This window comes from Mastigoproctus giganteus, chromosome 12 (genome assembly GCF_048544385.1).
Source record: "Mastigoproctus giganteus isolate SK-2022 chromosome 12, ASM4854438v1, whole genome shotgun sequence".
NCBI classification, from domain to species: domain Eukaryota; kingdom Metazoa; phylum Arthropoda; class Arachnida; order Uropygi; family Thelyphonidae; genus Mastigoproctus; species Mastigoproctus giganteus.
The window spans coordinates 159154475-159172354 of NC_143586.1; the positions used below are offsets into that span (position 1 = coordinate 159154475).

General features: G+C 36.3%; 1 protein-coding gene across 6 annotated transcripts in view; it reads right to left on the reverse strand.

Annotated features, from left to right (window-relative positions):
• Positions 1-17880, reverse strand: part of LOC150077541 (single-stranded DNA-binding protein 3-like) — a 729210-nt gene that overhangs the window by 266361 nt on the left and 444969 nt on the right. For all 6 annotated transcript variants that reach the window (XM_090386678.1, XM_090386675.1, XM_090386677.1 and 3 more), the window contains one exon: positions 13709-13782. In XM_090386678.1, the coding sequence (XP_090242804.1) occupies positions 13709-13782 (74 nt within the window). The remainder of the gene's footprint in view (positions 1-13708; positions 13783-17880) is intronic.

A 17880-nucleotide genomic window follows, 5' to 3' on the forward strand; every position in this document is an offset into this window, starting at 1 on the left:
AATTTCTCACAAAGCGTCTGTGTCTTTTGCTCTCACTGTCACACTCTTTCTCAGAGTCGGAATGTGACGAATCAGATTGCGATGATTCAGAAGAGGAAAACCCAAGATGAGTTATTATTCGTTTTGCTGTAACCAACAAGGCTGACTTGCTTGGAAATGGTTGCAACTTGGTTTCTACTATTTTTCTATTTCTTTTATAATACGTTTCTCCAGTTTTTATATACTTCAATAATCCAACCAAAGCTTTTTGTCTTCTCTCGTTTATCCTTAAAATTCTCGGATCGCAAAACCTCTGCATCACGATTGCAGAGGTTTTGCGATCCGATTTCGACGGGTTTCAACGCACGCAAAAGGTCATTAAGAGCTGTATACTCTGCTTCACATATTGGATTTTTCATGTTATAGTCAATCATTGTTTTTTTTTTTCAATTTGTGATTTTAACTGTAAGAATCGTTCTAACTTGGCTACCAAACTGTTCCATCTAGTTTTAGAATCGAGTACTAGGCTTAAATTTTCTTGCTTGAATGAAGATTTAACATAATTCTGAAGAGTATCATTTTTCAAGGGAGACTTTCGAACCATTCGCACAATCGTTCTAACTTTATTAGTGATATTAGCTATGTTTAATGCACCGGAGAATAGGTCATCTCTGAAATCACATTTTTGTTCCTTTTCAGGATTGTTTTTGAAACTTAGATTTGAATCGTAATTTTCCGTTTCATCCTCTTCTAAATCTTCCTCGTTGTCTTCAGTTGTTTCTACCTCAATTACACCTTCCGAATCATTCTGTCTCTTGTATAGAACGTCGCATATTGCAAGGTGTATACCATGGGCATAGCAAAGCTGATGTTCACAATCTATCAACTGTCCGAATTTCATCATAACACTCGCTCCGTCCGTTACACATACAATTATACGATGCTCTATTGATAATTTAAACTCCAATAACTTCTGTTTTACTTCTTCAACCATTTCTTTGGCATTTATTCTACCATTAATAGCAATCATTCCTAGATTCCAAAATTTGTCTTTATCTTGATGAACATTGATATTTAAATAACGTTTGTTTTTAAGCGACGGATATTCGTCTAGAGAAAGGCTGAATCTCTTAACGTTTTTTAATGGTTGTTCAATTTCTTTTATTATATTTTCTTTTATAATATTATACTGTTTATACACTAATTGCATAACATGATTGGGATTTTTAGGAAGAAGCAAACCTTTTTCAGTGAATGCTTGGTGAATAAATTCACTTTTACATATGGCACTGATAGGAAATCCATTTACAAGCTTTGCAATGATTTCTTCTTTTGTGTCTTTCTTTAAAAAACTAAACAATGTTGGCTGAGAATGAACACATTTTAAACATTTTGAAGAGCTTTCTTCAGATTCATCCCCTGCAGAACGCTTGAGATTACAATCATTTGCCGACGTAGGCTTCTCAATAGAATGTTCAGTTTTTAAATGCCGAAGCAAGCCACTCGTAGAAAATCCTCTACATTTCAGTATTGCACCACAATGACTACACTTTGCTTCTTCATTATTATTACATTTAATAATGAAGTACTACCAGACGAATGTTTTTGATCTCTCCATCGTCACAAAATATTAAAACAATAAAATATATATAAAGCGGCTTAACTGCAAGAGGATCTTTCTAGGACAAATGACATGTATAATCGAGAAGAGTCGAGAAATGACGACAATGACATTACAGAGATATGTAAGAAGTGCTGGCCTTTTGCTTTCTGCTTTATATATATATATATATATATCTGTATTAAGCAAAGAATTATTTGTAAATTTTAACAGAGTTCAGCACCGATTAATGCCATCTAAGTGAAAGATTGTGCATTACATCGGTCTGTATTGATATGTTCTAGATATGATAGAATATGGCAGAGTAAAAATTTATCGGATTAGCAATGAGGTAGCAAGTTAAGTGAGATTAGGTGCAGTCTGCGAAAGACCTGTGCGTAAAAAACGCCCAAGTAACGTGCAAAGGCCCAACGCCGGCACAGTGGCAAAAACCTAGAAGTACAAACAACCTAGAAGTTTTGCCACTGTGCCAGCGTTGGGCCTTTGCACGTTACTTGGGCCTTTTTTACGCACAGGTCTTTCACAGACTGCACCTAATCTCAATTAACCTGCTACCTCATTGGCAATCCGATAAATTTTTACTCTACCATATTCTATCATATATATATATATATATATATATATATATAATATGTGTGTGTAAGATTGTTAGTATTGATTATTAAAGTTAGTAATTCAGACTGGGAAATTCTGGGATAAATCCCACAGCAAAAATCAACCACGATCCCGGGAAACAATCCCTAGTGGGGGCATTGTTGTTACAAGAATCAGCTGCTGTTCTCTGAAAACTGTGATCTCACCCGGGAAATATGCCCAATAGTCTATGAAGCACCTGTACGTAGAACACAGCATTGAATCCCCCCCCCCCTTCAGGTACCAATTCCTTATGAACCACACCCTGTTTATCAAAAAAATATGATCAGCATCATTTTGATCTTACACTTCTGAAAAAGGGAACATTTTTTGGGCCTACGTGACGATTTTGAAGTCCAATGCATGCTCTGATGCTTCATCTCTAGGTTGTACTGAAAGACCCAATCGATATTCAACTCCATGACAATACTTGAGGAAATTAGGATTGTTGTGGCAAGTTTGGATGAAGTTTTTTGCATGATGACACTCTTTGTTGCTTCTACTAATCCATGAAAACTGAGCAGCATAAATTTTGCACAGATGTTCCTTTTCCCTAAATCTTCATGCAAAATTTGATGAATCAGTTCCGTATTCATATCCAACTCATCAGCCACTATTCTGAGGATCAAACAATGATCGCTTGCTATGATTTCTTGAACTTTTGCAATTCTATCCTCATTTCGAGAAGTTGACTTCTGAAAATGAGGGCAGAGTTGTCAAGAACATCCTCTTGTGCATCTTGAACCACTTTGATATTATTCAAACACAGGGGCACAACTTAATATTTCCTCACCATAAACAGTTTTTTAACATTTCACATATAGCTTTCTGTTGAAGATTTTCTCAGTTTAAAGCAAAATTTGATATTTGTTTTCTGCTCCAATGCAAAATTGTGACACAGAATGTTAATGCTACTATTGAAGCCGGTCATTACTTGCAACCTGTTGACCTGCTGGACAATCATTATACCACCATCTGTTGGAGGAAGTCTGAACATACCACTTCCATTTATTTTCAAACTCAATGAATATGACTTCAACAGCACCAGTCTGGGAATTTTATTGCCACACCTTGTACATATGCCAGCTGCAAAGTTAAAAATTCTGTTGTGGACTGCTTCTAATATATTGGCCACTGATATATGCAAATGAAACAGCAAAACAGGAAAGGGATATGACCCAACTGATCTTGAATATAGAATTAGAGAGAGTGTCATAGATGCCAGTCAATGCAACCGATAGCTAGTGACAGTAGACATTGGTAGCAATGTGTTACAAAGTTCAAAAAGCAAAGTTAGAAATTATTTTTTTAGTAACCTTTAACATAACTCATTATTTTATTTCTAAGTGGCAATCTATTTTTAATTTGAAACTTCTTGTATTCTTAACAGATTTCAGTTTATTCAAAACTTAACACTTATGTTTTTTTTTAAAAAAATTTCCTTTCAGAAAGGGTATAAACAAAAATTTAATAAGAAATTCATTAACAGGCAATTAGCTTGGATCCCCTGGAAGCTGCAATGCTAATTCTTGGAATTTTCAGCTGTAGCAGCAGTAGTAATAATAATAATTATTAATAACAGTAATAATAATAATTATTATTATTACTGTTAGTAGTAGTAGTAGTAGTACTGGTAAACAATGAAAAAAAAGCAAGTTTATACATAATCCCAAAAAAAAAAAAAAATAAATAAATAAACTGCTAACCACCTCATCCCATCTAATACTATGTCCAATTCTTTAAATTTATTCAAACTAGCCACTTCCAAAAAACACCAGATGGTAGTTCGTTTGAACAATCAATTACTCTCTGGCTAAAAGCAAATTTCTTCAGCAAACCTTTTTCAATTTAGGTTTATGTAGTAGTAGTAGTAGTAGCAGTGGCATTTGATGAAAGAAAGCAAGTGTATGAGCTTATGCAGCATCAGCCAAAAAAAAAACACACCATTCCCTTCAAATGCCTGTCCAGTTCCTCCTTAAATTTATTCAACCTATCAACTTCCACAACGACAGATGGAAGTTTGTTCCAGCAATTAACCACCCGCTGGCTAAAGGTAAATTTCCGCTCATCTAATCTACATCTGTCTTTTCTTAATTTGAATTTTTGCTCCCTTAGGTTCGTAATCTGAACAAGTGGAAGGATCCCATCAGAATTCAGTGTGCTCAACCCATTCAAGGCCTTATACACCTCAATCAGATCACCGCGCAGGTGCCTAGTCTCCAGCCACTGCAATTTGCAGAACTTAAGCCTCTCTTGGTAAGAGGATCCCTTCATTCCCCTCACCAATCTTGTTGCCCTTCTCTGTACACGCTCTAAGTAAATCTACATCTTTACTAAAATTAGGCCTCCAGACCTGTACGCAGTACTCAAGGCATGGCCTGACCATTGCCTTATACAGAGGGATAATCACCTCCTTTTCCCTGCTAGCAAAATTCCTATATATCATTGACAAAAAGGCATGACCTGCCCTGGCAGCCTGTCTGCATTGCTCAGAAAACTTCATATCTGACTGCACAATTACTCCCAGGTCTTTTTCATTTTCTACCACCACACAGTTGGTACTGGGGGTTACTGGGGTTACATTTCTCTGGGGTTACTTCTACCCATATGCAGTACTTTGCATTTGTCAAGGTTAAACTTCAGTTGTCACTTCTTAGCCCATCTGCCCAAATTATCTAGATCCTGTTGCAGTAGCACACTGCTATTACTGTCATTAACAACCCTGCCATCTTTTGTATCATCTGCAAACTTTGACATTAAGCCTGATATACCTTCATCAATATCATTGATAAATATACAAAACAACAGTGGACCTAACACCGAACCCTGTGGGACTCCGCTAATAACAATAGTCCAAGAAGAGCAGCACCCAATGATTACCACCCTCTGTCTTTTCCCACTTAACCATCCTTTTATCCATTGTAGCAACTTACCCTTAATACCATTCTGCTCCACTTTGTACAATAGTCTTTCATGCGCAACAGTGTCAAAAGCTTTCCAGAAATCCAAATATATGATATCAAAATTATTTTTTTGAATCCAGTTCCTTTGTAACCACATCATAATATCCTATCAAATTTTTCAGAAAAGACTTTCCCTTAACAAACCCATGCTGTGTCTTAATTATTGCTGCAGTCTTGTCTAGATGATCCTGCAATGCATCTTTAACCAGTGACTCCATTATTTTACCCGGAACAGAAGTTAAACTAACTGGTCTGTAATTACTCGTGTCACCCTTCGATCCTCCTTTGTGAATTGGGGATACATTTGCACATCTCCAGTCCGTGGGAAACCTCCCCTGAGTCCAAGGACGCTCTCATAATTATTGCTAAGGGTTTGCTTAGTTGCTTTGCCGCCTCCTTTAATATAACTGGATAGATCCCATCCACCACAGGTGCTTTTCTTATGTTTAACTTCAACAATTTCTCCTCCACTTTGCTTTCAGTTATTACAAAATCATTAAGTATCCTGCTACAATTTGATAATCTTCTGCCATTTTCAAACCTTAATAATTCCTCATGTGCGAATTAGATGCAAAATACTCATTCAGTTTGTTTACTATCTGAGCAGGATCATCAACAGTCAAACCATCAATGTCAAGTGGACCAATCAGATTCATCCCCTTCCTTTTAGAGTTTATATAAGTAAAGAAATCCTTGCTGTTTTTCTTAGCATCTTTTGCCAAGGATTTCTCGTAATCTGCCTTCGCCTGCCCAACCTCCTTTGTCACCTGATTACAGACTAGCTTATATCTGCCATAGGCTTCTGAGTCGCTTGATAATTTATATGCATCCCATGCATTTTTTCTTTTCTGTTACAAGTCTCATTAGTTCATTAGATAACCGTTTTGGCCTAAACCTTGAACAATATTTCTTAATAGGTATGAAACTTTTAGTAGCTTCCACGATTAATTCCTTGAATGCTTCCCACTTAGAATTTACTGTTGGTAACATCGTCAGTTGATCCCACTGTACAGAATTTAAAAACTGTATCTTTGTGTGTACTGTCTGAAAAGAGTTAGACTACCATCATCATCAAATTTACTCAATCACTTTAATCTGTTCCTCTCACATGTGCCTAGTTTCCAAGTCTGCAATTTGCAGAAGCAAAGCCTTTTGTGCTAAGGGCTACCCCTCTGCGTTCTTGAATAATTGCTCTTCTCTGTACTGGTCCAAGAAATCCATATCATTCTTAAAATGAGGTTTCCAGAGATGCATGCAGTACTCAATATGTGGTCTAACACTGCCATATGCAATGGTAATGGTAAGGCTACATCCTTATCCCTGCTGACAAAGTTCCTGTATATCATTGGCAGAACCACAAGCTGTTCCAGCTGCTTGTCTGCACTATTCAAAGAACTTCATGTCAAAATGTAAAATTACGTCTAGGTTTCCACCATCTTGAGTGTGGTACCACCTAATTGGTATATTGTTCTGAGATAAATTGGTATTAACCAGGGATTTCACCTCTCATTTTCTCTTTCAAAAGTGTCTTCAAAACAGAGTATTTACTTCATATTGAGTTTTCAGTTCTGCAGCAGAATTAAGTCAGTGTAATATAGTTAGAGAAGGACGTTATGTGGTTGTTTTCCATTAACATTATTACTATATTTAATACCACTTGTCAAGAGTGGTATTAAATAGATACCCAGAAACCTGATGGGCATGCCATGCACATCAGGTTTCTGGGAACATCAGCAAGAGAAGTCTGTCAGCAGCGTGGTCTGATGATGGGTATCGGTAAGACACCTGAAACATTACCTTAATATATAGTAGTTTAGGCAAATAGTTTAATAAACTATATTATTAATTTCATGCGGTATAAGAGTGGTATTAAATATAGTAATAATCTTAAGTCAGGTAGTTAAGCAGCATTGATACATATCATTGCATTCTGTATTTTCTGCCAAATAGTCCGCTTTTTTTTTTTTTTTTTGTTTTCCTGAAAAAAAGTGATCAGTTTTCCTATATGAAAAATTTTTCCAACTGGGATACACATGCAATGTTGTAAGAAAGCCCATGGTCACAGGAAGGGGCAGGGCAGTGGGATTCAAGGCTAATGCAATTACTGCTCTTTTCATTTATTGCATTTTTTTATATTCATCCCATTCATATTAAAATACTCTGGGAGATTGTGTATATGGCTAAAATTAGAAATGGGCTTCAAAAACTTGGGGCAGGGCTACAAACTACCTAAAATCTGGCACTGTTCACCACGAGACATTTCTTCAATTATGAAATCTTAATTTTTAGGATATAGCACGTGGCTACCATCTGTAGGCTTCAGTAGAATGTTTGTGGGGCAGGGAGCATTATCTGATTTTAAAATCCAACTGTTATTGAAATTTAAGAAATATTTTGCATAACTGAGATACTACTACTATAAAAAAAAAATACAACAGAATAAGCATCTTTTTACTTCATGTTTAAGTATTTTCAATATTTTAATTTAATTATTTTTTTAAATTTAGTCAATATAACGTGGTGTAAGATTAATGAAAAAGATAGGACAATAGCATCACGTCGTGAACAGTTTTGAACAAACTATAGCCTATCTCATATTGGGTTGTCACCACTAAAAAAGGTAAAGGGGTCTCGTCATCCAAAAAACTGCATAATATATGACTATTTTGTACCCCACTTTATCAACTGGAAAAAAAAAAGGACAACGGTCCACTTTTTTTTCGATTTATCCCTTGTACAATAAGTATATATTTTTACAAAAAATATATATTCAATCTGTAAATACCTCTGAATAAACCAGCTTTGCAATGAAAAGTATTAATCTCATATTGTGGGAGGCTCTCATGAGTTACATGAGTATTGTAATCTGAACTCTACATAAAATTCACCACTGTAAACAGGAAACACATATCTGCTTAAAGCACTGCTCCATAGGGAGAGGTAGATTGCAGTTCAGCAAATGTTATTTGCATTATACTTGTGGTAAAGGAAATGCACTGATTGAGTCAGCAATCAATGCATTTCCTAGTAAACTTTGTTTGTTTACACCTTCTACATATAAACTGAGGTAGTGGTCCTACCAGTAATCACATATTTTTCAAATAAATGGTATGCCAGCAATATACCTCTTTCCATGGGGCAGTGGTTTTTATTTTCTGTGATATGAGTAGTGCAATACATAGTAAAATAACCTGCGGAGAAGGTTTTCTACTTCAATGTCAATGACTGCAATTTTGGGCAAATTTGATTTGCTCAAAATTACAAATTTAGACTGCTACCTAACTTTATAATAATTTTTTTTTTTTTTTATGTAAACCAAAAACACGACAAGTATTAGAACCTGTAGTACTTAGTACCGTGCTTGGGTTGGAGGTTGAGAAGATGAAAGAAGATATTTGTTGACACTGGACTTGAACTTCTGTACTCTAATTTTCAGGAAATACATGCCATTTTCTGGAACAACCAAAGAAGGTTGTTCCAGAAAATGAGAGTTGAATGAATAAACGAGGAAGATGAAAAGTTGGTTCTGCGAGTTTGAAGTTGGACAGTAAATGGATGTTGGCTGGTGGCGGCACGTGTTCGGACTGTTTTGAAAGAGAGAGGGGGAATTATAGAAGCCAATTCAGAAGAACAGTGGCCATGGAAATATCTGTAGAAGAGGCAAGCAGCAGAAACAGTATGTCTATGGGACAGCGAGTGGAGAGACTCTGTTAGAGATGAATCATTAATTAACCTAACTGCCCTCTTCTGAATGGAATCAAGAAGCCTGAGAGAGGTTTTGGGGGCTCCACCCCCAGATGTGGGAACAATATTCCATAGTAGGGCAGATTTGCGATTTCTACAGAGTGAACAGCTGTTTGGAAGAAACGTAACGCCTAGAGCGAAAGAGAAAACCAAGATTTTTAGATGCAGAGGAAGCAATATTTGTAATGTGCATGTGCCAAGAGAGATTAGAAGTCAGCATAGGAGCAGAAGAATCCTTTTTGCGAGATATAAGACTAGACCGAGTTTTAGAAGGATTGAAATCAACTAAGTTCTCATTGCCCCCACTGGAGAATTACCTGGAGATTGGCATTTAAGGAATTGGTAGCAGATTTATGAAAAGTTGAAGCTGATTGAGCAGGGCAAGGTTTCTCAAAATGGAAAGTGGAATGCAATGTGCTATCATCGGCAAAACTATGGATAGTATTTCCAGTCAATGGAAGAAGATCATTAATATACAAGAGAAAAAGAGTGGGAGAAAGAACTGAACCTTGGGAGACACTGGCATTAGTGGAGAAGTTAGAAGACAGAGAGCCATCTACCATCAACCCTCAGTGAGCGAACAGAGAGAAAACTGGATAACCAATTACAAAAAAAACAGATGGCAAACCATAAGATGAAAGTTCGTTTAGAAGACCTTGCCAAACACGATCGAAAGCCTTTGAGATGTCGAGAGCAACTGCTTGAGTTTCACTGAACTTTTCCATTGAATTAGTCCATAAATGGGTATCATAAGCCAGAATAGCACCAGTGGATTGACACTGGCACAATCCATACTGGCGATCGTAGATCACACGGAAGGTTTCTAGGTAGTTTAAGAGTTGGCAGTTAATTAATTTCTCCATTACTTTAGAAAGAGTAGAAGTAATTGCAATGGGATGATAATTGGATGGGAGGGATTTGTCGCCCTTTTTAGGAACTGGCTGGATAGGAGCAAATTTTCGAGCAGAAGGGAAAACACCTTTGGAATAAGAAAGTGAAAAAAGGCAGCAAAGAACAGGAGTAAGTTCAGGAGCACAGGTTTTGAGAACAAGTGGAGAAATACTATCAGGACCTGGAGCTTTCTTAGCATCAAGATTCATCAAAATCCTTCTGACATCCTTTTGACAGAAGACCACAGGTGGCATTGAATGGAGCATGTTGGGAATGGTGGGAGGTGTTTTACCAAGATCATTAATACATAACTTGGAAGAAAAATGGGATGCTAGCAGGTCTGCTTTATCCTTGGCTGAAGTGACAACAGAACCATCTGGTTTGGACAGAGGTGGGAGCAAAGATGGGCAAAAGTTGTGGCCAATAGCTTTGGCAAGAGAACAGAATGCTCGGCTACCATTAAGGAAAGAAGCAAGTTTTCTACTCTTAGCCTGTTCAAACTCTAGTTTGGATTGATTAATAACTGCCTTACAATTGTTGCGAACTTTTGTGTAGGAAAAAAATGAAACTGAAGAATTAGAAACAAGCCAATCACGATATGCAACAGTCTTCTCTTGAACAGCCTTAGTACATTTATTGGAAAACCAAGGTTTAGATAAAGCACGAGATTTTAAAGTGGAGTGTGAATTAAAAGATTCCATTCTTCCAAGAATAATCTCACTGACACGATCTGAGCAAACATTGACATCAGAAGTTTTGAAACAGTAATCCGACCAAGGAAAAGAAATCTCGCAGGTCATCCCATTTTGCATTCTTGTAATGCCAAACAATATGAGGTTGGGAATAGGCATGAGGTAAAGGCTCTATTGGAGAAGAGACAATTACAAAGTTGTGATCTGAGGTGCCTAAAGGACCTCTCACTTCGTCGTGTACTTAGAAGGGTTGTTTGTGAGAAAAAGATCAAGCGTGTTGGCTGTATGGTTAGGATTGTCCGGTATTCTTGTAGGTAAATGAACAATCTGTGTAAGGTCATTAGTAATTGCAAAAGCTTCAGCATCTTCACCAGCTGGGTCAGAGTGACTAGAAAACAGAAGCCAGCTGGAGTTGTGAACATTACAATCACCAAGGAAAATTACTTCACTGTTAGGAAAGTTGGACTGGAGACAGTCAAGTTGCAAAGGGTGGAAGTCAAAGAGCTGCAAATGATCAGTGGAGTTGGGAGAACGGTAGAGACAACAGATGAATTTGACACAATGAGGTAGAGGGAGATTTTAAGCCAGAGAAGATCGAAAAGAGGATATTCCAAATTACCAAGTCTCTGACAGGGAATATTGGAATGGACATATGCACTAGTACCACCTTTGAGGCGAAAGGAATCATACAGCGAATAATTTTCGCAACTGAGATGGACAGTAGTTGAATTAACTGATAACTGAGATTCTGTCAGAAAACGTAAAAGGGGTTTGGCAGACTGCAAGTGGAAATGGACATTGTTGAGATTAGAATTGAGACTACGTATATTTTTGTGAAATGAATTAGAAAATGTATGGGAGGTTTAGATCTTTTCGCAGATAAGCTTACTCTATTAGTTTGACAATTCATGGTGTATTCAATAGTGAGAAAAAGTGGGTGGGACATGCTGTATGAAGTAATGAAATTTTTGGATATGGCATACACATGGTAAAAATATACACAGATCCTTGATATAACGTGGCCTCGACAATGCCCCCCCCCTCACACTACTCAGACTCCCTTCTGGCAGAGTAGAAGTAGCAAGATTATACACTAGCTGATCTGGAAGCCTCCTAAAGAGTTACCAATAGGTTCGGTCCGGTGTACTAACTAGCGGCCGGCCTGCGAACACCGTTTTAGAGCTGTACCCTCGAAATGGAAGGAAGTTTGATTTCTCGCCATGATGTTCATTATAACCTCAAAAGTCATCAATTATACTGCATGATGAAAGAGATGGGAAAGGGTTCACCGGAACTTAGCTCTGGAGACTAAACATGGGTTCAACCACTTCAAGCCTCCAATAAGCAAAGTAGTGGTATTGCACCGGTTGATGAGAGTCATTTACCACCTAGTACTGCCTGGTAACACAGAGGGGCGGCATTATACAGGGGTCGAGGTGTGGCGCCCACTGCTTATGTTGGTTCACACCTGGGTGGTCACCCAACATGTGCTTGTGCATGGAGGTTATACTCAGGATTGCTAACAGTCTCACCATCGTGAAGGTGCAAGCAGAGGATTTGGCTGTCACAGACAGTCCGAACTTCGCCGAAATTGGTTCCGAAATTGACTTGAGTGTCACCCGAATATCAGTTCCATCAGCATTTTAGACTCGCAAGTAGCAAGTACAGCTTGTCTGGTATATCTGAGAGAATGTCTGTGACATCCTCAAGGTATCAGACATACCTAATTTTTAGAATTTGTCCCAGGAAAGCTAACTGAAAAGAACTGCAATTCATCAGGTACTTGGGTACTGCTCTCTCTCCAGGTAAATATTTTAATAACTATAGCCTTTCTCATATGAGCAGCTTTCTCCAAATGTTCAATAATAAATAACTGCTTTGTTTGTCTTAATGTTCACAGCAGCACAAACTTTTCTTTTACAATGATCTACTCTGTATTATTCTAAAGAAAAAAAAAAAAAAAAAAAAAAATCAGAAAGTAGCATAGAGTATTTCTTTCAAACAAAGTTTGTTCTGCTATAAGCATTAAAACCATTGCAATAACTACTATAAGAATTTAGCATTAGTAGAGGCATATGATGCAAGGAAGAAGTTCAATAAAATATTACAAAGAACAACCTTGGGCTTCTATTTTATTGAAATACTGCTTAATTATTCTCTCGCATATAGCAACGCAATTATTTTTATAATACAGTAAACCCCCGCTATTCGCGGTCACTGATTTAATATAAAATGAAACCTAAAAAAATGTGAATTTTAAAGCGCTGTGAACATTTTCTGCCATAAAAAAACATGGGCGTAGCTAAAATTATCTTTCTCGGTCAAAACAGCGCTCAGTGGGTGGGGGGAGAGGGGTGACAAAATCGGGAGCGTGGATGTTTCTCGCTAATCCTTATTCAGTATGTGTTATGCGCTTGTCATGGAAGTTTGTTTGTTGTTTGTTATTTGGTTTTTAGGAGCATTAGCAACTAAGGCCATATTGTTCCGGGGATATGCGGTGGTCATTCCCTGACCTTTCCGCATCCTCTGTATTTGGTCGTCACGGGCTCGAAACCCTGTCTAATCAAGCATTACATTGATTTCACATACATTGCTCTGCTCATGGTCTACACTAATTAAACATATAAAAAAAAAATAATAATAAAAAAAAAAAAGTCCACAGTTTACTGAATTTATTTCAAAACGTCACATGGTTTCTGCTATAATTCAGTTATCAAATTATCAAATTTTGTTGGTAAATAATTATTGAATTATTCACCAATCATCAAAATGTTGCTAAACGAGACCATTCAATCAAGTATTAAGACTATATCGCTTACTAAGACAGTTGGTAGCTAAATGTGTACAAGACAAATTAGTCTTCTGCTTACTGAATCATAATGTTTAACATAAAAAAAAAACATGCATTCTGAAAACTGAATCTGCTTCCCCTCCCCTGTTCCTACAGAGCTAGTGGCTTGTTAATCACAGAGAAGTATTCAAGAACATAACTTCTGCAAATAGTGAAGTTCTACTGCAATAAAAACAATATTAGAGAACTTTAATAAAATTTACATTTCTATTTTTGAATTAATTCACTTTAGTAATTTTATCTACTTTGAAGAGTATATTTATAATTTAATAATGATAAAAACATCGGTCATTACAAAATATTAAAAAAGAAAATGAGTGCAGAGAACACATACATGGACATAGGAGGCATGGCAGGTCCTGCAGGTCCCATAGTACTATTTGGTGGTGGCCTCATTGCTCCATAATTCTGCATAAACCAAGAAGGGTTACAAAGATAATTTTCAAGCAAAGTTATATGTAAAAATGACTTTTAAAAGTGAATCATTCAATTACAAAATGTAAATCTGTATATTTATAGCAACAACAAGAAAACAAAAAAGTGATTAATAAAAGGTATTCAATAACTTATGTATCTATCACGTTCATAACTCCCAGCTTTTGACTTTCAAAAAGCTGAAGATCAGGAAATTGTAAGCAAGAGGAAAACTGGATATTTTTTTGAAAAAGTAATTTCTGTAAAGAACATACTGCATTAGAAATTAAATTCCAGTGATAAATATAGCCACTAGTACAGCATGTTTATAAACATTAACTTAACTGGGATTTTTCTGTCTGGATTGTCTGTTTGAGAAAATACTGTCGCCAACTTGTACTCTTCAAAAATGGTGAGTCAAAGTTTTGCTTATAACAATGGTACTGCTGTTCAGCCTTTTTTTTTTTTTTTTTTTTTTTTTGTTTTCACTTGATTAAATATTCCCTTACATTTAGCATTGATAATTATTCAAATGCCATGAATGATTTGGGATAATCTGTTATATTTCATGCTTCCTTGAGCATGAATTTGTGTTACCTTGGTATTTATAAGAATATCATTTTTCAATGGGAACTTATGTGCCATGTAGTCATATGCAGCAAAAAAAATACTTCCTAAATGAACAAAAGAGCAGAATTTTCTCTTTTTTTGTTTAGAATCTCTATGACCTAGGTATATGCCTATGGCTAACTCAGAATCATCATTATGGTTTAGTCTGCTATGATAAGCAACTCCCAAAATGAAAGTGGAATATTTAAAAGCAAATAACAACATAACTAGGACTAATGACCTCATTACATGAATGTGAGATAAACTGGATTGAACAACTACGTTCAGATTTTCAAATATTGGCACAACATTTAAAAGAAACAAGTAAATTGCCTTATTCAAGCCAGAAGAGGGGAACATGAAACACTTTCTGCATGTGTAAGAGTAACATGACAATTATTAATTTCCTTTCCCTGTTTACGACTGCTATCAAAAAAGTCAGTGATTCAAAAGTTATTTTATCTTGGAGAGTTCATTAATTTCTTCTTTCTAAAACTCTTTTTTGATCATAAACTGGATTTGGATATGAGTCATTGGCACTCACTAGAGATTGCTCGTTGTACATTCCCCTCCCCCCCCACACTCTGAAAAGTTTACTCTTAAAAAGCCATATTCAGCTTCTGTTGGCACTGTGTTGTATCGATAACAATGTTCGAATTTCGCAGCTATTGCTTTAGTATTAATATAGCAGATACTAGAGGTTCCTAAGTAGCTTTGTAGTAGTGTAATCAGTATCAGAAGGGGCTTTTAAACTATAATTTATAGCACTATATATGTGTTTTAATAACTTAACTTTATCACGTAGTCTGGAATATACAACATTAACATTTGTATCTTTTAGTATCAGTGATTTAGAGTAGATATAGTATTGCAAATAGGTATCTGGAGATTGAATCACATAGCTTGGCAATGATAGTTAAATTTATTATGTATGTATAACTTCTTAGAATTTACAATTGTAAAGTTATAGCAAAATGCACAGAACAAATTTAATAGGAGATATGCAATTCATAAAATGTAAACTTGGTAGGAGATACAAAATACATATAATGTAAGCTCGATATTGAAATACAGGCAGTTCTCGCTTTACGAGTTCCCAGGTTTACAAGTTTTTTTTCCCCAAGTATCAACAAAATCGAAAATATGAACATTAATTGCAAAAAATGAATGTTAAACATGCATAAATACCGCATTCCAAACCACGTGCGTAGTTGTACAATACAGTGTAACCGGCTTTATGATAGTAATCAGTTCCAGAGACACCATCATATCGTTAAGATACTGTAATGTGAACCCAATAACACATTGTTTTTTGGTAATTCATTTCAAGATCTCAGAAGTTGATATTTTCGTTTTATAACTTAAGCTATTTATCTCTCTAAAATGTCATTTTTAAGGTCACAAAGAGTGACCTTAAGGCCATATAAAAGATCATGATTGAGTGTGGTTTGTAAATTGTATTAGCTACCAATTCAAATCATTAAAATGCAATACACTTTCATCATTATCATATGTTCCATTATAAGAATCAATCTTAAACGCCTTTGTGATATTTTTCTAAAGCACATTTCTGGAGGTCACAACCTCAAAACAATAAAAACAATTTGCACTTTCCGGTTTATTGGGCTTTTCTATTACTGCAAGCAATTATAAACGGATAGTAAACTCAATGTTATTGCATTTGCCAAAATATCAATAGCTGGAATTGTGTGGTTTTTTACATTATTATGGTGAAATGTGTTTCCCCTTTACTGAAATTTTCAATCATAAAAAAAACATAAATAAATTTTCAGAATCTGTTTTTTTATTATTAATATTATTAGCTACAGGGTGCAAGGAAGCCTGAGGCTTATGCTGCACCAGCCAAAAATAAATATCTGAGTTGCCCTTAGAGAGAGAGAGAGAGAGAGAGAGAGAGAGAGAGAGAGAGAGAGACAAAAGTAGAAGGGAATCACCAAGAAAGAGAAGAATGATGATATCCAGCTCAGGACCCTGGGTGTGCCAAGCCCATACTGGCTCTTAATTCCTTTTTTTTCACCATGAAAAGGAATCACCAAGAAAGAGAAGAATGATGATATCCACCTCAGGACCCTGGGTGTGTCAAGCCCATACTGGCTCTTCATTCCTTTTTTTTTTTTTAAAGCTTCATAAACTTGTTGTTAGTCCACGCGAATTGTGTTAATTGCAATTTGTGTGTGCCATTCAAAAATGCTTATGCATGCTATCGTGAAATTTATAAAGAAAATAGAAGGTTATCTTGGAAACAAACACCTCTTGAAACATTTCTGAAGAAGACGACTCCTTGTGCAACAAACCAATGAGTGTGATTTAGTTGACGATGATGAAGAATAAACATATCCTTAACATTTGTAAGTCGTAAATAATTTGTTTTATTATTATAATTGGCTTGATTTTACAGGCTACGTTTTCATTTCTTTCGATAAATCAATCATTGTTTAGACAAACTAATAGCTAACTAATTTCATTGTTGAGAACGTAATCCCTATTTTAACCTTATGTCTATGGGAAATAAATTCCCACTTTACGAGTTTTCGCTTTATGAGCGCGCGCAAGGAACGAATTAACTCGTAAAATTGAGAACTATCTGTATAACATATATTGAATAAACGTAAACTTCATAGTATAAGTGGTAGATAGTGTTATTCCTGCAGTAGGATATAAGTTTAGGGTAATATTTTTAATTAGATTCAACTGGAACCAAAATAATGTCTCAGAATACAGCAGCTAAGAAAAAAGGCCCAGGTAGAGGGAGGGCCATGGCTCAGAAGAGAACTGAGCGGTGGGGACAGTTGGAATCACAGCCTTATAAAATGTAGTTTGTTTGACATTTGCAGAGCCATCAGGAATGAGACATGATATTGTCAAGGGGAATGTCTTCGTGTGAGGCCCATAACAACTCAGCATTGTTATGGGCCTTTTTGAGAGCTTGAAGAATAGGGTGGATGCCAATGAAGGATTTAAATTTGGGGGGGGGGGGGGGCATGACGCTCTCAGCTGCGCTCATAAATGCCAGAGCTTGCACTTCACCATCAGGCAAAATGATAGCAATCCCCAAGGATGAATGTGCTGGTACCAAAGGAGCTAGTTGTTGTCAGTGACTCTATTGTCAGGGAAATATATTGTGCAAAAAGGATAGGTGGAATAGGAACAGGGTATGTCTGCCAGAGGAAAAAGTTGATGATGGTGTGGAGCAGATAAAATTTTTTAAGGGCACAAAAGGTGATATTGTACACGTTGGCACTGAGGACATTAAGAGTAGGAGATCTGTGGACTTACTTAACAAGTACAGTTCCAATGTTGAAAAAAAGTTGTGAGTTAGGGTTAAATTTGAAAGTGACTGCAATTCTGCCCAGACATGATAGGAAGGGTATATGATGAGAACCTTGTCAATCAATTTGGCCCTGGAGAAATTGTGCAAAGGTCATGGGGTAAAATTTTTCTCAGCATGATCTCTGCTTGTTA